At 53.1% G+C, this 22,131-nt stretch overlaps 4 protein-coding genes across 4 annotated transcripts; 2 read left to right on the top strand and 2 right to left on the bottom strand.

The window, feature by feature from the left end:
• The first annotated feature begins 1,652 nt into the window (after positions 1 to 1,652).
• Positions 1,653 to 8,052, top strand: TGME49_246500 (surp module domain-containing protein). The gene is made up of 5 exons (XM_018780784.1): positions 1,653 to 4,356; positions 5,141 to 5,313; positions 5,725 to 5,857; positions 6,794 to 7,177; positions 7,540 to 8,052. Exons 1-5 carry the CDS (start codon positions 3,142 to 3,144, stop codon positions 7,609 to 7,611), a joined length of 1,977 nt encoding a protein of 658 aa, XP_018634922.1. The 5' UTR covers positions 1,653 to 3,141; the 3' UTR covers positions 7,612 to 8,052.
• Positions 8,053 to 8,120: 68 nt separating this feature from the next.
• Positions 8,121 to 12,100, bottom strand: TGME49_246490 (hypothetical protein). Its single transcript, XM_018780783.1, has 2 exons — positions 11,450 to 12,100; positions 8,121 to 10,776 (listed from the first exon to the last, which is right to left on the bottom strand). Exons 1-2 carry the CDS (start codon positions 11,549 to 11,551, stop codon positions 10,000 to 10,002), a joined length of 879 nt encoding a protein of 292 aa, XP_018634921.1. The 5' UTR covers positions 11,552 to 12,100; the 3' UTR covers positions 8,121 to 9,999.
• A 139-nt stretch (positions 12,101 to 12,239) lies between these two features.
• On the bottom strand, positions 12,240 to 12,734 carry TGME49_246485 (hypothetical protein; the record flags this gene model as incomplete). Its single annotated transcript, XM_018780782.1, has 2 exons — positions 12,240 to 12,339; positions 12,586 to 12,734. 2 exons carry the CDS (start codon positions 12,732 to 12,734, stop codon positions 12,240 to 12,242), a joined length of 249 nt encoding a protein of 82 aa, XP_018634920.1.
• Positions 12,735 to 15,200: 2,466 nt separating this feature from the next.
• Positions 15,201 to 21,955, top strand: TGME49_246475 (hypothetical protein). Its single transcript, XM_018780781.1, has 7 exons — positions 15,201 to 17,463; positions 17,889 to 18,013; positions 18,364 to 18,479; positions 18,859 to 18,920; positions 19,507 to 19,684; positions 20,048 to 20,404; positions 21,301 to 21,955. Exons 1-7 carry the CDS (start codon positions 16,060 to 16,062, stop codon positions 21,546 to 21,548), a joined length of 2,490 nt encoding a protein of 829 aa, XP_018634919.1. The 5' UTR covers positions 15,201 to 16,059; the 3' UTR covers positions 21,549 to 21,955.
• The last annotated feature ends 176 nt before the right edge of the window (positions 21,956 to 22,131 follow it).

Raw genomic sequence — 22,131 nt, 5'->3', positions numbered from 1 at the left:
CGTTCTCAGACCGCCGTTGCCCCTGTCGAAGGCATCGCGCGAATGCTCGGTCGGGCACCCGTTCGGTCTCGCCCTGCTTGTCTTGACGGCAGAAGTCAGAAAGAAAGCAAGGGCGTCCGGAGCTCGAGAAATACCGTTGCGATGGTCTTTTTAACGCCTGGAAAAACGCGAAAAAACACTGTTTCAGAACCCAACACTTAGTCGAAGACCCGGCGGTCCTCTGCCCCTCCTGGCCGGCCGGTCAAGAGGTCTCACACTTTCTCCGAGCATTAGACGGGCCACTGCACACTGTGCGCAAAGCAAATGAGGGACCTGAAGGTGACAACGGGCTTCCTCACCGTGTTATGGAATACAAAAGCACTGTGCTGGAGTTTCACTATGATATAAAAAGATGGTCATGCATCTGGCACTCTGCGGGTCCCTGGCGGACGTACGAGGGTTGTGCGCTTTACGGTGAAGTGCCTCATTGGCGTCATTATGGACGTCCTTATAGGGTGACGCGACGCCGACAGCAGAAACTGAAGGTGCAGTCTATCCAATTTTTTCCGTGTGAGGTCGCGTCAAAACTTACCTGTACCTCCTCCCGCGCTTTCAGCTTGGTACACACGCGCTCTTCAAACTTACGGACCTCCCATAGGTTGAGAACAGCCACGTGGCGAAGCGGAAACGCCGGTGCCCCAGAACAGACGAACTAAACAGGCAGAATTGATGGTTGCCGCGGATATCTAGTTTTCGTCTTGTACTCTGGTGCTGCCTATTCATGTGGAACCTATCAGGAACGGAATTTTGCTTCAGAGGGTCGCCCGACAGTGGTGGTTTTTTATCGCCAACTCCCCGGGTATAGATCTCTCTTCCAGGCGGTTTGGAATGCATCTACCACACAATTACATAACACCACACACGAAATGCTGTTGCTCGACGAATGCAGTGCTAGGATGTGAGTAGTTAGGAAGGCAAGCTGGAAACATGCAGCGGTTCGGCCTGTAGCGTGCGAACACCACACACGGGTATGCACGCCGTTAAAAGAACAGATGGTAAACAGGTATTCCGCTCCGCTCGTATGTTGGGGAACTCAGCTCTGTCTCCTGAATTTGACTTTTGTTCTCGAGGAACTCCCGATCCCGGTGCTGACACAAGCCTGAACATGCGTTCCGGTCCGTCTTTGTGCTGCCTTGGAGGCGTTTCTAGTAAGCTACGTCTTTTCACGCTGCATTCTCTCTGATCGGCCACCAAAGAGTCCAAATCTCCAACCCAGAGCCGTACCTAAGCATCGATGGGCAGAGAGGGATGCCGGTGTACGGCACAACGGCTGCCCGGCACATCTAACCTTGTACCAGTGGTCTTTCCTTGAAGTAACGGTGACGGAGATGAGTTTCAGTCAGTTCGTTTCGCGAATATCTTTTCAGTGACATGCCCAGGCCGTCTGTTATCAAGGGCTCCCAACTCAACAGCTGAACGTCAACTGTGTCGTCCGACTGCAAGTGTTACACTTCACCACAGAGTGGGACGTTCCGCGTCTGCAGAGTTCCACCGACGTCGGCGACCCCCCTTCTTAACAACCTTCAGGAACGAGTTCGGGCCATCTCCAACGGCGAGAACTAGTCTGTTTAAGGTGAACGCCGATCCCATAACGTTTTGTGTCCGGCACACTTTTAGGGTTCCGACGCTACCACTCAGAAGATATCGGTGCCACTGCACTGTAGATCCACTGAACACGCTTGCTGTTTCTTTTGACTGTTCTTCCACGATAAATTGCGTTTCCCTTGCTCAGTGTGTCACAGTGGACACACGCTATGCGGCGTGCATCGCCACAAGCCACAAGCGACGGACCGATGCGCGGCTCTACATGTCTGCCTCGAGAGATTTGTATGGCATTTGCCAAGTGGTCGCTCTTGGTACGGCGCAGGAGTCCACCGGAACGCCAGTCGAAGACAAAGGATTCCACATTCGACCGTAGCACACATTTTCGAGTGGCTTCCGAGTCCGGAATGCTCGACAGACGCCGTACGCGTTTGCCCTACCCCGTCGGGTATGCATGCATGCCGCCAATGATTTCCGAAACTGGCGACGGGACGTTTTTCCGTGCTGCTGTCTAGTATGTTTTCCCTTTGCAGGCAAATTGGAGGTTCATTTCTGCGCGTTTGTCTTGCTTTTCGCGAAGTGGAACGCTTCGAACTGTCGCAGCAAAAACCGCTGAAGCAGTCCCCCGCGGTCACAGCCTTTGATTCAGCGGCAGCTCTCCACACGCCAATTCTGGGAGTTTTGTGCTGCAGCCTGCTCAGTATCCGGTTGGCGCTATTCAGTGTAACTTCTTGGTTTCTTCTTCATCTTCGCTTCCGCAGCATTTTTCTCCGCGACGCTTGCAAAGGTCGCAATGACCCTTTGGCTGCGGTGAAAGATTCCGAACCACGTGGAGGGGTCCACTCCATCAACAAATACCCGCTCTCGGTTTCTTTTCCCCGTTGTTCCTCTCTGCACAAAGATTATATGCTTTCTGTCTGTTTTTTTGTACCGTTTTCCGAAGCTGTCTGTTCTCCGGAGCTGCAGACTCTTCTCAACTCCGTAGGCGCCGTTTTTTCACCGAGGTAGAGCCTCACTTTCGGCGGCGATGCGGCAGAAAGACATTGCCGCTGCTGTCCCGGCCATGTAGTCTGGGGGCAGACCACAGGCGCTCTTGTTCTCTACGCATGTTCTGCCGTCAATACTTCACATGTTTCGCAGCTCTTGTCTGAACGCCTTCGATTTTCTCTGAGGCAGCTTCCTCGCGGCAGATCCTCCTTTTTCGCCCCGTAAACTGCCAAGTTCTTCCCTCTGAAAAACGTTCACCGTCTTTGTCGGTTGACTTTCGCGCAAAAGTGCCAGGCGGCGCTGTCTCGTTCGATCCTTTTGTGTACATCTCGTCCTTTCGAATTCATCCACAGCTCAATCGCGTCGCACCAGTCACTCTCTGCATGTGGCTCTGCCGTTCCGGTAGGTCCCTCCGCGCTCCCTCTCTCCGTCTTTGCTGTGTCGTCTTTCTCTTGCATTTCCTGCATTTTCAGAGTTCCGTGTGGATCGCTCTGCCTCCAGTCTTTTCGCCTGGCGAAATCATTTCGCTTCCTCAGCTGTCAGAAGACAACCCCTTCCTCCTCTGGCTACAAGATGAGCGCGGCCGTCTTGCCGCCGCCGGTGGCCCCCGGCGATTCGAACGCAGGCGTGGGTGACCCTAAGGCGTCTGGGAGTGCAGTGAATCCTTCGTCGATTGTGTTTCCGCCGCCGGATCTTCGCGGAATCATCGAGAAGACGGCGCAATTTGTGGCGAAGAACGGCGTGGAGTTCGAACAGCGTGTGCGGCGCGAGCAGAACAACCAGCGCTTCGCGTTTCTCTTTCCGAACAATCCGTACAATGCGTACTACCAGCTGAAGGTGCGTGAGTTCCAGACTGGCGAGGAGGCGCCGCGACCGCAGGTCCCGCAGGCGATTCTGGACATGCGCAAGAAGGAGGAGGAAGAGAGGAAGAAGAAGGAACGCGTCCTGATGCTCACGCAGTACGGCGAAGAGGCGAAGAAGAAGATCGAGCCGCCTGCGCCGGACGTCTACTCGGTGACGCAACCGTACATTGCGCTGATCGACGTAGACATCATCCAGACGACGGCGCAGTTCGTGGCGCGGAACGGCCAGCGCTTCCTCTCCGGACTCGCGCAACGCGAGCGACAGAACCCCCAGTTCGAGTTTCTCAAGCCGACGCATGCGCTCTTCCAGTACTTCACGAACCTTGTGGACGCGTACACCAAGTGTCTGCTGCCGCCGTCGGAGCAGATGGAGAAGATCAGCGACATCGCCGGTTCGACGCAGAAGACTCTCAGTCGCTGCGTGAAACGCTACGCCTGGGAAGCGGATCAGGAGAAGAAGCGCAAGGAAAAGGAGGCGAAACAGGCCGAGGAGCGCGTCCAGATGCAGGCCATCGACTGGCACGACTTCTTCATCGTGGAGACGATCGACTTCACCGAGGAAGACGACATGCTCCCGCTCGCAGCTCCCATGGACTTTTCTGCGACCGCCAAGCGCGCGCCGCCGCCTGCGGCTCTCGCTGCTCTCGATGGCGAGGAGCCGAAGCCAGACACGACGATTGCTGCTCTCATTCGCGAGGCTGCAGACGCAGTCGAAGGCGTCGAGGAAGAGGAAATGGAAACGGAAGACGCAACGCAGGCCGCTGCCCCCGCCGCCCCGGAGGAGGAGTCCGTCGCGCCGGCTGCGGCTGCCGAGCAAGCGCGGGAGGAAACCGAGAAGGAGAGGGTGGCCGACGAGGAAGAACGAGAGGAGTCCGAGGAAGAGGAAGAATTACAACCGCAGCCGACTGGGACTGCCGTTCCGAAGGTAACGGAGATCCGACGAAAACACAGTCGACTGCTTCTTCCAATAAGAGTCTTCTCCTTCGAGCAACTTTGGTTACTCACACCTTTTCTTCTCGTGGGGAACGCGGGGGCTTTCTGTTCTGTTCAGCGCCCCAACTCGCGCGCGCTCTGGCCGCTGAGGCGCGTTGCCAGTGTTTCTGGTGGAATCGCAGAACCTCTACGTAGATGAGCAGCGACGCCGTTGGATGGGAGAATGTTGGTGACTGGCCTCTCTGCCTGTATGGGCGTCGTCTCCGTATTCACACTCGAGAGACGACAGAAATCTGGAGCACGAGCAGCTCTTCCCTCAATGGCTTTTCTTTCCTTCACGTGACGAATCACGTCCATAAAGTGCATGTGCACATGCACGTGTATGTATATATATAAATATATAAATATATATATATATATATATATACATGAGGAGTCACACGTTTATATACATAGACACATATACCAGCATATAAATGTATGGGCAGCTGTTTTCCGCGTCTGCGTCCACTTCGCAGCATGTGGGGAGGGCCATACGCTTTCTTCCCTCTGTATGTATCAATATATTCACATTCCTATATATATATATATATTGTTTGTGTGTGCATGTACGTAGGCACGTACACATATCCTCTTCCAGCAACTTTTGTGCTCGCCTATTGGATAGGACGGATAGCGGCTATTGCATGCGTCTTAAACGAGCAACGTGTAGGGTCGGTTTGGTAGAAGACTCATGTGTTTGACGTTTCTGGGTTGCCTTTGTTTTTTTTTCGTAGAAATCGATTCGAGTCGTCAAGGACTACATCCGACAGCCTCGCAAGCGCGCGGGAGCCGCGGCTGCAGAGGCGACTCAACAAGGCTTGCAGAGATGCCCCATCACTGGCCAGTTGGTGCCTGCGGACCAGATGTCGAATCACCTTCGCGTTCTTCTTCTCGATCCCAAGTGGAAGTGAGTCTCATCGCCCGCAAACTGATGTCTCCCATGTCCGTCAAGGCATGCCCACCGTGACACACATAAACCTCCGTAGATATAGATATGTACACATTATGTAAGTATATATATATATATATGTATGTATATATGCATTTATACGTATATAATATGAAGCATATGCATGTGTTCCCTTGTTACGGGTGTAGGTATCTGTGCTGTCACGCAAGTGTGAAGGTGGGTGATCGTTGCCTAGGATGCGCACAGGTGGTTGCAGAGAAAAGAGTGGACCGGCGCGACGTCTCGGCTGTGCAACAAGATCTGCATGCGTTTATTTCGTAGGTCCATGCGTCCGTTTGTCGTCCACGTGAGCGATGATTTTGAGGAAAGTGTGCGCATGTTTCTGTTGGCGGTTGTGTTTCTCCGCAGGGAACAAAAGGAGCGCTTTCTGGAGAAGGCCAAGGCGGAATCTGCTTTCGCGCCCATGGAGGACGTCGAAGGCAACTTGGCCCTCTTTGTCTCCAAACGTCCCGATCTCTTTGGATCGGTCGACGAACAGGTGGTGCGTCTCTTCACGTATTCGCAAGCCAGGCGGGTGTGCTGTTCCGGCCTTTCTTAGCTGAATGTGTGTTTACAGTTCACTGATACACCAGGCTCTGCATGTGAGTATGGGGACAGGACGGGCGGTTAAATATGCGTACGTATTGTGATCTCGATTGTTATAGCTAGTGCTATTTATTATCCAGTGTATGTTTGAAAAACCCACATTCGTGACGTCCAAGAATAGACCTACAGTAAGAAAAAGATTTATATATACATATACATATATATATGTTTATTTATTTATATGTATAGATGCGTGTATATGTGCATGTGTGTGTCTACTGGTGTGTCAAACTTTGTTGTTTTTTCATGTTCACACTCCCTCACTCAAGAGACAACACCGTCGTTTCGCATTTGTTTCCGAATCTGTTTTTTTTCTGTGTGGGGGGATTTTCTCTGTTGTTGATTGTCTCCATTTGTCTGTCGCAGTGAAGGATCCCTGATTACCCTTATCTGTGTTGTATCAGTAGATGGTTGCTCATCTAGTTGTTCTGTTTGATCTCTGTAATACTTGTCATCTTCACGGTGGCACGATATGAGAACGTGGATTCTGGAAAACTGCGCTCTATCTACCTTGCTTCTGTAGCTTTTCTTACACCTTTTCTCGTGTGCGGATTCAGTCTGCTACCTTTGCTGGTTTTTTGCGCTTGAACGTTATCCTCTCTCCTCCTGGTGGATTTCTTGGTTCTGGGGACGCCACTCTTCTCCGCTTCAGTTCTCTCTGCGCTGTTTTGCGGATTTGCATCACCCGACGGTTTTTGAGTTCCGTGGTGGGGTCTGGACCTGGGCGAGACCGGTCTGGGCGGGGTGGTTTGCGATAGAATTCCGTTGCGCGAATTCGTTTGCCGTTCCCTTTCGGCATTAAACGAGCTGTGGGCGCTGCGTGCTGGTTCAGGTCGTCGAAGACACGACGGTGCAAGGAAGTACACCTGGAGTTTCAGTCGCGTCGGAGGCGCCGGCGTCCGTCGGACCTGCCGCACCGCCTCCCGCTGGTGCCCAAGCAGCCGGTGGCCGGAAGGCCCCGTCCCCTCCGGTCGCCCCGGCGCCGCCGGCGAAGCGGCCGCGCGCGGAGACGCCGGCTGCGGGGACAGGCGTTGTGCTTCTCACGCTTGTGTGCGTGGGTGGCAATGGCTTGGAAGACCAAGAAATCCAAGTAGAAGTGGAGGAGAAACTCTCAGTGCGGGGCCTGAAAGAGTCGCTCGTCGAGGCCGGGATTGGCTCCGATTTGACGGTGGAGAAACTGACTCTGAAGTCCGGCGCGACGGGAGCCGTCATGATGGTAAGGAGGCAGGGACCGAACCAGTGGGGGGGTGAACGAGATTTTTTGAGACGCATTGAAACGACGCCTGTTTTTGCGTAAACTGGACATGGAAGACGCGGGATCGAAACCGTTGGGGGTGCCACAGGGGCAGCGACCTCTCAGGGGTGTGCATGTGGCTAGGGAGACAGCGGCACACTGGGGGTTCGTCTCTGGACACAGTGCTGGCATGCGCAAATGCTCACATGTCTTCGCGTCGACTTCCATCAAACAGACGCACGTGGTGTAGGGCGCATGCATTTCGGGTGTTTAAAGAAGAGAACGCATTTTCCAGGTGACTCAAAACGGGTTCTGTGTCTTGTGGAGTTGCTGTCCAACTTCAGGATCGACGAACGCTGGATGCGTATCAGCTCGGAAAGCCAGGCGCGAAAGTTATTGTCTCCGCGTCGCCGTAAAGAAAGGGATGGCGGTGAATGCGTGGACGCCAGTCGTTTTCTGTGTGATTTGCGACCAAGACAAGAAGACGTGGATTCCATAGCGGAAGCTATTTTTGAAGTCTTTCCCGTGGTTTGCGCTTCTGCACATCTTCTTCTCCTTCCTCTGAGACTTCAACTTTGGTTCTTGCGAGGCCGTCTCTTGCGGCGACTTCTGGCCCCCACCCCCCTGGATGCTGTTCCGTGCTCAGATCACGTTGAATCCGACTTGACGTTTCTGTGAAAGTTTGTGAACTCTGCATTGTAGCGTGTGTGTCGACCTCTTGAAGTGGGACTGCAACCCGTGACCGGTTGCATACAGTTCCGCCACAATCAAACAAGCTGGAAAGGGAGTTCTCTCCACGTGGCTACACACCGGACTGGCGCTCCTTTCCTTAGTCCCTGACCCTCTGGCCTGTCGCCCTTCAACGGAAAAAAAGAATTATATTTATATATATATATATATAAATATATATATTACGTATGTGCGTGTCTAGTCGGATGCACATCTATACATATATATAAGCGCTTTCACAGAGGGGGTAGGAAAGGAAGGAGATGGATGCGTAACCACGTCGGCCAGGATGTCGGTTTGTGCACCGGCAGCCGAGACTGTTCCCGCTCCTTTCCTGACTTGTGGTTTGCCGCCACAAAACTCAGTGCACTTGCCCGTGTCACGCAGTTCCCACGGACAACGCGGTTTTCCTTCCAGTGTCTCTATACCGCAGAAGGCTTGTTCTGCACACACTTATACGCCTCGGCCAGAGACAAAAAAATTTCGGGCAGAAAGCGTTTTCGCAAATCTGCTCGTGTCAGTGGCGCGTGTCTCACCACTTTCGTTGGGGTATCCGGCAAGGAAACGTCTCGTCCAGCTCCCTGGCGCGAAAGGGGAATTTACCTGGGTGCATGTGAGGCGGCCTCTTTCGTGTGAATTTAAATTCACAAGAGTCGAGAAGTGTTTAACTGGAGTTACAGTTATTTAACTTCCGCTTAGATGTCTGCTTCGTGTTCAGTCTGCTTCCTCTAGCCACAACGCGCCACCGTGCATGCCACCCTGGGTTCTGCTACCTGGAGTGATTCGCGAGAGGGTGTCTCACATCCCGCAGTCCCTGAGTTGCCACAGCGTTGTGTCTGCGAAAAAATCTACGTTTGGTCGAGCGCCGTCACGGGTCAGTCCTCCCGCACAGAGCTGCAGAGCTCGTCGCCGAACCCCGACAGCAGTTTCTGGGCGCGTTTCTCTGGGGTTCGTTGACACTCAAGTCGTCCCACGGGTCGCCGCACCTGGCATGCAGTTTCCGCTAAAGTTTCCTCACACAAAGCTTGCGATCGTCTCTGGAACACGTAGCGATATGTGCGAAGACGACACAAGGCCTCTGCAAGAACAGATACCGTTAAAAAAGTGCCTCAGCGGATTTTCCGCCTCCGGCGAGGACAGGCGCGTCGCCGGGGCGTGGATAGTCGTCAAAAGCACCCAAGAAGACATGACACACTCGAAGCAAGAGCTGAGTCCTTCGCGCACACGAGACAACCGAACGTACACCCGAACTACGGAGTCCACATGAGCGACTCGTGCCTCCTTCTGGCCAGAGCCCCTCGTTTTTTTCGAAGTTCTTTGCCCTGGAAAAGGCAGGCTTCCCTTTGCGGACGCGTACACTGGAACATCTGCAGTCTACTCCGGTGCGACGACACCGACACTTGAGCGGCGCTCAGACAGAGGCCGATCTCCAAGAATAACAGCAGCGAACTGACACCCAGCCAACCAAAGAAAGGGCTTGAATGTCGCGGTTTCGTCTACTCTATAAAATCTCCCTTCTCTCCTCTAGGAACACCTGACTCCTCTCTGCCCTCTCCTTCCCAGGGATTCACGTCGATCTAGGAATGCACTCTGCTTCTCGAGTGTGCAGCCGAGTTGCTGCATCGCCCCGGCCTCGCGGAAAAAATGTGCAGTGACAACATGAGACCGGGACTCCTCGCTTCCTGTCTCTTGGGTGTACATCCAGTCTACGTGGCTTCCTTATCATCCCTTGAGAAGCGGACACACACATACATGCACCTATGAAACTGTGTCGTTCCCCTCGCAGCTGCGGTGACGCCCGCTATACCCACAGAGGAGCAGAAATCACCTTCTGTCGAAAACAGATATACACGGGAGTCGGAAAAAAAAGCGAGATACCCGTTGAGGAACTCGCGCATGTGTACCGCAGGCACACTCAACGCTTGAAAACGCAAATCGACTTATATATGCGTACACGCATGTTCGACGCGTGTGTATTATTTGTCGGCTTCGGAAACAAGAGTCACCGTCCGGGGAAGGAGAGCTTGCCTGCTGAACCTTCCCAGTCTGTGTTCTCCGGGAGCTGTATGGACACCTTAGAGTCCCTCGATGGCGCGAACGATGCTGACTCCGATACGCACGAGGGGGAAGTTGATCGCGGAGAATCCGGGTTTGTTTTCTTTCGGCGGATTGGGCGGCTCGGCCTTCTTCACCGTGGATCCGGTCACCAAGGCGCCGCTCTCCAGGCTGCTCACTGTGGATGCTTCGGAGAGCGCATCGGCGTCTGAGTCTGTGGCCGCGCCGGCAGCGATGCCTTCAGATCTGAGGAGCGCGACTTTCTGTCGCTTGTCGCGCTCCTCTTTCTCCGCCCAGATCAGGGAGAGGATGCAATGGTACAGACACCAGGCGCCGAAGGTAAAGTTCAGAGCCATAAATACGTCGATGGAGTAGTGGTTGAAGGAGCAGACGATGAGACAGAGGTTGACGACACCCACGACGAGGCATAGGGAGCGCAGGAGGTTCAGGCGAAGGAAGGCAGCCACGCGGGTCTTTCTCCGGTCCTCTTGAACGAATACGCCGGAAGCAGACGACAGCTCCTCTTCGCTTTCCGCCTGCGGCACAGTCTCAGATCCTTCTTCGACGTCGAAGGCGGGGGTTATCGCGTACTGAGTCGTCAGCTGTCTGGCAGAGGCTCGAACTTTCTGGAGACGAGTTGCGAGAAACCGAGCAACCTCGTAGAACAGCACGCCTTTGGTGTCTTGGTCTTCACGGTTCGCATTTCCGTACAGCAGCCAGGTGGCCATGCAGCAGCAGGTGATCGTGGAGTGCCCCGAAATGATCATGCCCGTGCACTCGTTCCGCATGGAGAACATCTGCAAGACTCCGAGGTAAAAAAAGCTCCCGACAGACATGACTGGCGGCGGGACGCAGTTCCGTCTTGAGGGCGGAACCGTCGTAATGATGATTGCGATGCCCCGGCACATATACAGCGAACCTAGAAGAAAAAGAAAACGCGTCCCGACAAGAAGATTCAGGGGCACCTTGAGAAAGGCGGCGTGCCGAAAAATTGTCACGATGATGATGCCTACAGTGACTGCGTCAACTACGAACGGCGTGGCAAAGAACAGCGGCTTAGAGTCGAGCATCTGGTCGTGGATCCGGTCCGGCAAACTCTTCTGAGTGCGCGGATCGAAGAAAGTGTCAGAAGCCACCGAGCAGAGACACATCAGGTAGACACACGTGAAAACGTAGAGGGTCGCCAGCACGAAGCGGCCGAGGTAAAACTTGACAGAGTGCACGGTCGCCCAGAGCGCCGGGACTTGGTCCTCCTCGGCCGGGAGCCCCTTCGAATCCGATTCTGCCATCTCTGTTCTGGGCATAATCACACACGCATCGTGGCAAGTGACGCTGCTGTTCTTGGAGAAAATCGGATATCGAGGGAAACGCCGCGTAAAACTGCGAAAAAGAGCGAAAGACGTGGCAGGAAACACGCCGCGCTCCACACGAGCACACTGCGGGTGACACAGTCGAGTACACTCAACTCACCGGTTTGACGCGACCTATGAAGAAATCCGCCGGAAAAACACTTGCGATCAACGACGATGGAACACCTTTGCGGGCAATCCGCTTAAATGTTTCGCAAGACATGAACGCTTTTAGTCCGCGGTTGCCGAAACCGCGCGAACGAGTGCTCCAACAACAGCGGGGGAGCCTCGCACGTGCTCCAATAAAAGCCGAATCCCTTTTCTGAGAGCTTCCTCAACGCCTTTTCCTGTCTTCGCACGTGAAAAGCCACGGGAAAAGGCCAACTGCGACCCTCCCGTTAAAACTCTCCCGACAGTCGACAGAAAAGGTCCTTTCCAGGCAGACCCAGCCGGTGGAAAACCAGAGCGCGAATTTCGGCAGAACGGAAAACAGGCGTTTACCAGTTCGTGATGAGCCTGAGATCACAGGGGAGATTAAGGGGTAAGACACAGGAAAACAGGAGAACGAGACTTTTCCGTGATGAAATGCCGACGGACGGAGGTTTCGATTTGCCCGTACAGGTTCTGTGCCAGGGCACGAAAATGGCGTGAATCTCATTCAAATACACCCGATCCTGCGCTGTACCAGCTGTGCCTTCGATTCCACACTCGAGACAGAAACGCCAAACGCTCTACACACTTTTGATTGATGAAACATTCCGATGACAGGCTCAAGAATGCTCTGCTGCAGTCGCATCGGTGAAAACGCAGCGCGACAAACGCATTCCATGATCGTCACATTAGCTCATCTAAGCGTCCGACCTACAACGTTTACCTCGAGTTTGCCGAGAAAAAACCACTCGCAAAGTAGTCTACGTTCCGCCACAAAGCTTCCTTGCCTCTCTTCGGCATCCTGAGTCAGCGCGGCAAAAGCGTCTGTTTCCTGCGATCTGTTGAGGGGGGAAGATCACGCTGCAGAACAAAAAAAAAGCACCCAACAGCCCTCAGCACATGTGCAGTCCTGGACGGCACACGGATCTGCGATGCAAGTGCCGTCTTTTATCGGCGAGAAGTGACACGATCTTGAATATATTTGAGGAAAAATTGCGGCGTTCTCGGTGCACGAAGGACCTGGAAAATTACTCCCTTGATCGAACACGTAGATACCCTTGAAGTACAGAGCAAGGAAGCGACAGAGAAAAAAGGCAAAATCGTCACCTGTCGAGCTTCGCAGCTTGCACGCGAGTCTTTGGAGTCCGCTGCGGGCGGAGAGTAAGGGAAAAAGACGCTGTGAATCCCAATGAACCTCCAGGTGAAGAAAATGCCATGAAAAACTGAAGGCAACGCGGCGGCGCTGCAGGATGCATGTCGCGTCCGCAAAGGGTCGAAAACTGCTGGGGAGAAAACGGCTAGCTCCGGAAATGTCGCGCACTCGAAATTCCCCCAAAGAAACAGAGCAGCTCGCCTCGCGCTCACGATCACGCTCTACCGCCAATCACTCGCCGCGAGAGTAAACTTTAGCTTGTGCCCGATGATGTTTCCCGTGAGAGAACTCTTTAGTACACGTGTCGCCGAGACAGCGACGCAAGCATAAAAGCCTCCTCGTCTCTGTTCACAAACGTCAGGATGCAAACGCTTTCGTAAAAAAGCAGCACTGGAACCACCTCAAACAACAGCTCGCAGCCTGTTTCTTCTTGCGGCTCGTCAAGAACAGCTGAAAGCATTTACAGGAAAATGGAGACGTCGCCAGTCGAATCTGCAGTAGAAAGGAAACGGAAGAAAACCACTAGAATGTGGCTAGTCGTTTTCCCGGTAATGAACGCGATTTCCTGTTTCCTATTGCCACTGTGAAATCTTCTGGTCAGATCCCAAGTAAGTAGTCAGGTATAGAAGGAAACATTATACAAATCCGATCCCGAGACCTCTCGTCGGGGCAACCTCACCAGTGGCTCTGTTTTACATCGAAAGACAGAAAGAGTTCGTGCACAGAAACAATAAAGAGGAAGGAACCATAGGAGGAGCTGCAGAGATTAGATTTGGCTTATGGGCAGTTTTTTTGAGGAAAACCCGTCTTATTCGATCTGAGTCACGCAGTTCTGGATCGTGGATCGTCTGTGTGGTAGGGACCCTATATGTTTGCAGTGTGATACGAACAGTACGTGGTCTGGCTAAATCGGGCATGCAACGAGGAGAATGTGGCCAACTTCTTCTTGTGTTTCACCAAAGAGAGGAGTAGAAGACCCTGTGTAGAGTCACATGTTCATCTTAGGACTTCGGACTCGACAAACAGAGCTCCCTGATCACACCGGGAGGACCTCGTATTCGTTCTGGGTAGTACGCTTTTCCAGCACCCACGCAAGACGGTCCCATCCGGCCACGGGGTCCGTTTTGTGTACGTCAAGACAATCCGCGGTGACAAGGGGGAAGACAACTGGGAAAGACGGATTTCTCCGGCAGCGCAGAGAAGCACTTTCCCAAAAATGGGTGAACATGGTTTTTCTGTCGAAGCAGAACGTCGGGGAAACATGTGTCGGCCTTTCCACCCGCTCTACAGATAAACGGAAAGTCCCGTTTGTTCGCCTCTTTCAAGATCGATGCACGTTTTTCTTACTGGACATCGAGAGACATGACAACACCTCTTCCCATTCCTGGAAACTGCAACCGTGAAAGTTGTGCTCCATCGCTGATGCTCATCAGATGCAGGACGGAAAGCCCGAGTTGGGATTCTTCGGCAGGATGCCTTCTTGCTTCTGGGAACCTGACTCCTCGATTCTTCGGCAAATTCATCTGCATGTGCCATCAAAGTCGTGAGTCGCCAGTTCTTACAGAAAAGGACTCCGAAGAACAGCGGAAACCATGAAAGTATCATGTGCTTTAGGTCCGTAAACAACCCCGTACAGTCTCTACTCACGTTCTGGAGACTACCATGTTTTTTCAGTTCCTGGACCGGAGAAAGAGCGAACATCGTCTCCAGCATACATAGAGAACGCTTGAGCGGCGCAGTTGGCCTAAGATGGCGACACCAAAATCCTGTAGAGATCAGTCGGGGATTTGCTGGACTACAGCAAAAGAACCGAAGCCAGCACATGGCATCGCTTCTCGCTGAAGTGGACGCTGACCAGTCTTCATAAAAGCCATGTCGACCGCACGGTAATGCCTTCAGCTCAGCGCCTCCGAGATCGGTGTGCGGTTCTTTTTTTTCGTTGCCAGTTCAATAACGAAGTCGCACACGTTGTTGCCTCTTGTAGAGTGAAGACCACTAGAAAAAGTAGCGACGGTCTGCTCACTGAAAGAAGGATGCTTGAGGAGCTTAATCAAAAGAAAAGACATGAAAGAACCACTGTTGTCTGACGAAGAAATTCAAGTCTAGAATCGTGATGTCTGCTTGTGACGTGACGATCCGTGCGCTTGAGCCTCGTTTACATGCGTTCGTCTTCCTGTATTCTCTTCGGACACTAGAAGATGGCATCGCTATTAAGCTTTAGGTGATCATTTAGCCTAGAACATAACCGATGTGGAATAACCTTCATGTCGAGGATACTCAACACATTTCTGATCTGTATCACGACGGAAAACGCTTGAAGCAGGTATTCCAGTTGACGTTCTGAAAGTAGAAGTCGTCCCGGAGGCTCGCTAACGGAGAACTGAACGAGTGAGCTATGTAGAGGAACTCTACAGAAGGATCCTCGTCGAAAATAAGAACACCCGTTACGACTGACTGCGCAGAACGGTATGCGTCATCGACGCGTTGGGTCTTCCAGGTACATGCATGCACACTGTCCCTGCATGCATTGGTCGACAAGGAGGAGGGTTTCAGAAAGTGTCTGCATCTCTGAAGAAGCTTCCCCTCAGAGAGGAACCTCAATGCCTAGAACATAATCCACTCTCTGCCGGAGAAAGTCGTGTTTAAACGGCTGGACTGCGCCGCTTGCAGGACCCTCGAACGCGCAGTGTCCCGTCAGTGTGTGACCATAGATCAAATGTCTCCCGCTAGTTGGCCGCGATATCCTTACGAGAAAAGCCACAAGTTTGCTTTCACTTCAACCTCTTCCAGATCGCTTCTGGAAGTGAAAAGAGCGCCTTTCACTCGCTAGCAGAGAACGGACGGGTCCACTGCTTTGACGCGCGAACCTAGGAACGCCGGAAAGCAGAGCTCCATCTCAATCTTGAACTTCCCGACCCATACCACTTCCAAAAGAGTCGGGAAATGTAGAGACCGGTGTGTCTGTCCTTTTGAACGGAACGAATCTCTGAACACCGTTTTTTCGCGTTCCGTCTTGACTGGACTGTCGTTCGAAATGGCGCATACGCTCCGTCTCGTCACCATCCGACAGACGCGACCCGCCGTCACATCGCGTTTTTTCGACTAAACAGGGTGCATTTCCCCAGATTTTTGGAGTAGAACTGGAGGGTCGTTTCTTCCCAATAACCATCCGGTGCATCTCTCGGGTCTCTGTGCGGAACAATGGGCTGTTTTGGCGGCAGCCTTCCCGACTGAAGTCACGCCGAGCAGAGACCGCGCCTTCGGGGTACGTGTACAGCGGCTTCACGGGAGGAAAAAGGCAAAAGTTAAACGAATGGCCTAGCACTCTATAAAATGATAACAAGGATGAAAACTGTGGGAGAATCTGGAGGGCGCTTTTCCGACGGGCTGGCGACGGCAGCTGTGTAGGTTGTCAGAAAGTCAACACGATGAGAAAGCAAGGGTGTAGACGAACATGGCAAATCCCTTTCAAGGGAGCATGGATGGCATGCGTGTGTCCGTGCTGTCTCTCCTACTTTCATGTTTTCTCTTCGTCCCCGTCAAGGACGCTTCCACCTTTCGAAAGACCAGCGGGCGGCTGCCGAAGGCGCCCTTCCGTCTCGGAGGCAGCGTGTCGCCATGCTCCTGTTCACCCTTTAAAAACGAGACTTGTGCTGTCTTCTGTGTTGTTTGCCGTGCTCTGCTTCTTCCTCCTCTCGCTTGTCGTCTTGCCTTTCGCGGTCAGTTCGCTTAGAGTCACCGGCCGCCGCAGTGTCTGTTCACTAGACGGCCTCCCGCGCATCCGCTCGCGACCTCCGGCGCCGGCGAGGACGCATGCTCACTCCCGGGGGTCTCTCTCTTCTTTTCGCTCTTTTTCGGAGGGAAGGAGACAGCGAGACAGGGAAGACAGACACGAGAAGTCCGCCCAGTGTCCAGACCGAGAGAGAAGGCGAAAGTCTGGAGAATCATCCCAAGCCCCACAGCCTTCGGCATGCGCGCGAATCGAAGGAAAGTCTTCTTCCACGTTCAACTGCGAGACTGCTGGCGCGGCTGGCTTCTTTTTCTGGTGGGGCCGCGAGTGGGCTGAACAGCAACCTGAGCGAGGCTCTTCGCTTTGGGTTTGGCCTCTCTCTCTTTGGCCGTCTTCTCGTTTCAGACGCAATCGCTTCTTCTCCTTTTCTTCTTGCGTGCACTTGGGAGCTCCTCTCTTTCTTCTGCCTCAGCTCGAGTTGCTCTCCTCCGGCTCTTCTGAGTTCCAAGGAGTTCTCCCTTTTCGCTCTCGTTCTTCATCCTCAGCACCCGTTTCTGCAAACCTCGCCTCCTCTCTGCCTCCCAGGCCGTGTTCTCCAGGTTCCCTCTGTTCCTCTTCCCCCCCCTTCCACGGTCTTCGCCTGCATTCCTCTCTCTCCCGACTTACGACCTCTTCCGCCCCTCCCTGTCCTTCTCTCCCTTCTGCATCTTCGGGCTCACCTGCGCCTCCTTCTCTTCGATCTTCTCCGTCGTTCATTTCCTTGTCCGCGGGGGAGCGAGCGCAGCGTCTGTCTCCGGCGTCTCCTTCTCGGTTGTGGGGTGCAGGCAAAGGCCGAGCTCAGCAAAAGAAAGGCCCGACGCGAGCAGGGCCGAGCCAAGCCACGAAGAATGCGGCTCTGAAGAAGAAGGGGGATAAACTCGGGAAGACTGGAGACAAGGAGAAAGACAAGAAAGACAAGGAGAAAGACAAGAAAGACAAGAAGGACAAGAAGGAAGAGAGAAGGCGGCCGCGGAGACAGACCGACAAGGCACTCACAGAAGAAGACATGTTCAGCGAGCTAACCAAGGAAGACCTTGCTACGAGAGATCTTCCTCACGGACTTGTAAGTCGCGTCGTCGCACGACGGAGAGAAAGTGAAAGCTCTTCTTCTTATCTCCGTATCCAAATGTAGAGGAAGACTTTCTAATACCTTCCTTCAGCGTACACAGTTACATATATATATATATATATATATGTATAGATATATGTATTTATATGTATATATATATATATATATGTATTTATATGTATATGTATATATATATATGTATTTATATGTATTTGTATGTATTTATATGTATTTATATGTATATATATGTATTTATAAGTGTAAGGAAGCAGTTGAAACAAAGGTCTGTGCGGGGATTTCATGTTTTCCTCTGCATGTGTACAAACACGTGGAAGCCCTGCGGAAGCTTGCCATGAGGCTGTGCGATCTTTCTGACGATGGGGCGACTGCTGATTTGCTCTCCCTTGTTGCCATTTCAGATTCCACCTCTCCACTGGGAGCTCTACAAGATGTTCGGCAGAATCGGCGACCCGCGGTGGCCATACACTGCAGAGCCTGCAACGTGTAAAATTTTCATAGAGCGCCTTTTCAAGGGCTACGGCCTGTAAGCAGTTTTCTCGGGGTCTTTTTCGCAGCGTTTTTTCTCTTCTTCTCGCCTCGGGATCCTGCTTGCGCAACGTGGTGTAGTTACGTGTTGAATGCATTCTCTACTCTCTGAAGCAGCAGATGATGGCTAGTTGATGACCAAGGAGAGGGTCTGAGAACAGCCACAGGGACCTCCCGCCTTCTCTAGCCTTCAGAAGGAGCCCTTGGACTTTGTTCCGACGACTGAGGGACCTGCGTTTTGTCCTTTTTGTCTTGTCTTCTTCCCCGACTCGACCCAAGTCCTGGTAGAGAGAAAAGCGACACGGTGACACTGTTTTCGTTCGTCTGTGTCACACCTCTCGCACTCAGACGTCCAAGCATCAACGAGGACGAGTTTCGCAGGCGGCTGGAACGCGAGTGGAATTTCCTCGCGCCCACAGGTTCTTGCTCCGAGTTTCTTCACTTTGACGACTTGTGTCGGAAAGGCAAGCGAGAAAACGACTGGGAAGGCATGCAGAAACGCACGACCAGGCTGTGGAGTTTTTCCATGTCCAGAGTTAGACTCGTGTCTCACAGAAACAAGACCGGAGAGATTTCGGAGAGAGAGACTGTGTTTCATGTTTCGCGTGTTCGCCATCTCTTCGAGCCCGTATGTGTGTGAGTCAACGTCGCCGTCTTTCTCCCGAGGGATCACGGATTTGTACAGACACCCCAGCGTGGAGCTTTTCAGTAGAGGCTCTGCAGCGCGTGCTGTAGGGTACCTGCTCCTTGCAGACCATCTTGGACGGAACTCGTTTTGCGGTGTGCAATCAAATCTCTCCTGAGACTCTCGACTCGTCTTTTTGTCTTCGATGCCGTTCTCAGCTTGGCTTCTCGTTCGCGATTTGAAGATCCGCGAGGAAGAGGAGGAAAAACGTCGCCGCCGCGTAAGGAGGTGGATCTTCACGGCCCTGGTCTCCACCGACTGCGCTCTGCAGTCTTGTTTCGGCAGTGCTGTTTTCACCAACGATAGCGACTCTTTTCTTGCTCTCTGCGGCCTTCCTGCCTTCCGGAAGGGCCGTGACCACAAAGCCGTTCGCTTCTTGTCTTGCGCGCAGCGCTCGATCTGTCGACGTTGCGCGATGTTCTGCTCGTGGGTTCTTCGCAGAAGATGCGTCTGAGTGCATGCTCTGGGGGATCTGGCGACTGCTAACGACTGTGTCTCTTTTTTCTCCGCATTCTGGCCCGATCTGTGCGTGTGATGTTTTTTAAGGAATTTCGACGCGAATGTTGTGGAGATTCTCGACATAGACAGTGTTTTCTCCCGAGAGCGTGCTCTCAATTTTAAGCAGGTCGTACACACTTCAGAATCAGTTTCGTTTTGAACTGGAAAAGAAGGCACTGTCTTTGATATGACTACTCAGTAAAACAAGGGGCATGACACAGAGAACGAGCTGGCGGTGCAACATACGATACGTCCAAACAACCACCCCAAAAGGGATTTCACCTGCTTGTTCTCGCGCGTGATGTCAGGCTCTCGAGACGGGGACACAGCTTGAGAATCCTCGGCTGCGCAAATTTTCTCTCCTTCCCGACGAAGACATTCCGCGCCTGACGCTGCACCGAAGAGTAAACAAAGAAATCAATCAACAGGGTGTCCATCCTGCCGTGCTGGATGTCCTTTGGGACTTCTTCTCCGAAGGGAAGCCAGGTAAACACAGCGAAGAAAGAGTAAGAAGAGAGCAACGGAGCGAACAAGACGGAGGAGAGGAAGCGAATAAGAGAGAGAACAAGACGGAGGTTAGGAAGAGAAAGAGGGAACAAGAGAGAACACGCTAACCGGCAAGAGAGAATAGTTGGAGAAAAAAGAGAGGGTGAAAGATGGACAAGAGAAGACCTAAAGTTCGTATGCGGAGAACAGCGAAGGATGACAGATGAAAAGCTCTGTGCACGAGCTTGAAGTTGACGACAGTCCGGACGGATTACGCTTGCGGCACAGCTTGGAGAAAACCCCCGCGTTTTTCACTTTTTCTCCCTTTTTGACTTCCGGCGTTGCCTCTTTCTCTCCACTCAGAGCTGACGCGAGCACAAGCGTCTGCGCGGTTCGAAGTCCTCGTGGGAGGCTTGCCTCCTGAGGCGTCCAGCGAGGACGGCGAATCTGAAGAGAGCAAGACCGCTGGCGAGGAGGAGAACGAGAGGGAAGCCGCGCGCGACGAGTTAGACGAGTACCTGGAAGTGATGATTCGCAAGCGGAAGGAGAAAGAGAGACGACGGCTGCTGCCGCCTCTCACTGCTGAGCGTTTTCTGGAAGTTTTCCAAGACAAAGTCGAGGCTGCGATGGAAGCGTACAATGAAGAAGCGTACTGGGCCTACCACCGCCAGGTGCTAGCTTCCCGGAGAGCTCTCTCTGAGGCCTTCGCACAAAATGCAGGTGAGGGGAAAGGGCGTGTCTCTCGCGATGCGATTGAGCCTTTTTCTTTACCCGAAACGAGCTGGCCTTCGTTCCGTTCTTCACCTGGTGCATGTTAAAGACTGTCGGGACCGAGACTTCAGAACGCGCCTTCTCGAGAGCGCGCGGGAGCCTCATGTGCCGTCCTCGTACCCTCGAGAGGGAAGGGGGGCGAAAGCGCGAACCGGGCCAGGTGGCTGAGGCGTTTTTTGATTTTTCTCGATGAAACAGTTGTTTTTCTTTGCCTACGTTTTTTCCATGTGCGCTGTACGGCATATAGTCCCGGTGTATGTGAGGCGTTGACACAGCCAGGCGGAAGAGTTCAAAACGGAGACAAACGTGAGAGGAGAGAAACCCTATGTGGTGCTTCGAAGCGCTCTCCTGTGGCCTCTGAAGAGAGACACTGTCCTTCCTTGGAGAGGACGCGCGCTTTTCATTTGGGAATGTGAAAAGCATCCTTTTTGTCACTCTTTTTTTCGGCGAGGGACACCGTATGCGTCGCAAGGAGCGGGACCGCGAGTCCGTCAAGCACATGATTTTAGAAAATGTGGAAAGCTCAAAAAAACGTCCGCCAGGCAATCCGAAGAGGCCAACCACTGACCTGCTCGCAGCTCTACGCATGTTTTCTCTTCTTGTCAACGTGAGTTACCTCCCAGGATTCTCTGCGGGGCGCTGTGAACTCTACTGTCTTTTTCTGTGCTTCGATTCTCTCCGAAGCCTCTCGGATTTTTTCTTGTGTTCTCTTCCAAGTCCAATCGTGTGAGATATGTGTCGAGGGCGACCGAACATGTCGAGAATTCGAGAAATCAAAGGAAAATGTGAATCAAACGTGCTTGGGGTCTCGGTGTGGTTCCCTTTTGAACGTCTTCCCTCTGCAGCGTTCAGACAGCAGAGACGGCGTTTCTGTCGGGCGTCGAACATGCTGTTCAGCGACATCTGGCGCTCGATGTTGCATGCAAGAAATCGCGACCAAGTTGCAGAACTGTCGAGACCGACAGCCGACTCGAGTGTCTGGACGCTGTCTACGGACGAGCCAGCTGCGAAAGCGGATCCTTTGCCTGCTTTCGCCGAAAACATCAAGAAAGCCGTGAAGGAAATGCACACATGGAGAACGGCTTTCCGCTGACGACGCAGCCTCTGGGGACCCCTACTCGCTGCGTTGTGTGGAAAGCAGCGACAGCATCTGTGGTCTCCATTCAGTCTCCGCTTTTCGCTCTTCCCTCCGAAACCGGCCTTTTCTGGTTTCGCCGTCGTTCCCTCTCTTTGGGCCGTGAGCTCGCGTCTGGGCATGCGCAGCGAGTCTTTGCCGCATCTGTTTACGTCTGCCGAACTGGTGATATTCTTCCAGCTAAGGCGCGTCTACGGCAGCGGTCGCAGCTTCTCTTCGAAGCGCCTACGCATGGCCCAGGAGAAGCACCTACCCGTCTCGCATGCAGTCAGGAGACAGCTGTCTCCTTTTCCAGGGTGGCGAAACAGATAAATGATTTCTGCGAAATGCCTGAAACACATTTTGACGTATGCTTTTCTCATGAGTCAAACTTTTCGTCTTCTTCCCTCTGCGGGGGTCAACCGTCTCGACTCTTAAGGTGCTCGCAGAGCGCAGTCGCGCGCTCCAGCCTGAACGTCCTGTGATCTTCGTAGGATAACGGGACATCAGACCGAACCTGCGACATGTAAATCCATCTTGGGTGAATGCGAATCGGCGGCGA

The sequence above is a fragment of the Toxoplasma gondii genome, chromosome XII (genome assembly GCF_000006565.2).
Source record: "Toxoplasma gondii ME49 chromosome XII, whole genome shotgun sequence".
In the NCBI taxonomy this organism is placed as follows: domain Eukaryota; phylum Apicomplexa; class Conoidasida; order Eucoccidiorida; family Sarcocystidae; genus Toxoplasma; species Toxoplasma gondii.
The sequence above is the reverse complement of the archived record's forward strand: the minus strand, read 5'-3'. Positions and strand labels throughout refer to the sequence as shown.

What these genes read in the sequence shown, in the direction of transcription:
- TGME49_246475 (XM_018780781.1), top strand. Translation starts at nt 16,060, where the DNA reads ATGAGAAAGCAAGGGTGTAGACGAACATGGCAAATCCCTTTCAAGGGA. An exon ending in CTTTTCAAGGGCTACGGCCT is followed by an intron (nt 18,014 to 18,363) that starts GTAAGCAGTTTT and finishes TCTCGCACTCAG; the next exon opens with ACGTCCAAGCATCAACGAGG. An exon ending in AGGAAAAACGTCGCCGCCGC is followed by an intron (nt 18,921 to 19,506) that starts GTAAGGAGGTGG and finishes GCGTGATGTCAG; the next exon opens with GCTCTCGAGACGGGGACACA.
- TGME49_246500 (XM_018780784.1), top strand. Translation starts at nt 3,142, where the DNA reads ATGAGCGCGGCCGTCTTGCCGCCGCCGGTGGCCCCCGGCGATTCGAAC. An exon ending in CTGGGACTGCCGTTCCGAAG is followed by an intron (nt 4,357 to 5,140) that starts GTAACGGAGATC and finishes TTTTTTTCGTAG; the next exon opens with AAATCGATTCGAGTCGTCAA. An exon ending in CTTCTCGATCCCAAGTGGAA is followed by an intron (nt 5,314 to 5,724) that starts GTGAGTCTCATC and finishes GTTTCTCCGCAG; the next exon opens with GGAACAAAAGGAGCGCTTTC.
- TGME49_246490 (XM_018780783.1), bottom strand. Translation starts at nt 11,551, where the DNA reads ATGTCTTGCGAAACATTTAAGCGGATTGCCCGCAAAGGTGTTCCATCG. An exon ending in TCATAGGTCGCGTCAAACCG is followed by an intron (nt 10,777 to 11,449) that starts GTGAGTTGAGTG and finishes GGAGTCTTGCAG; the next exon opens with ATGTTCTCCATGCGGAACGA.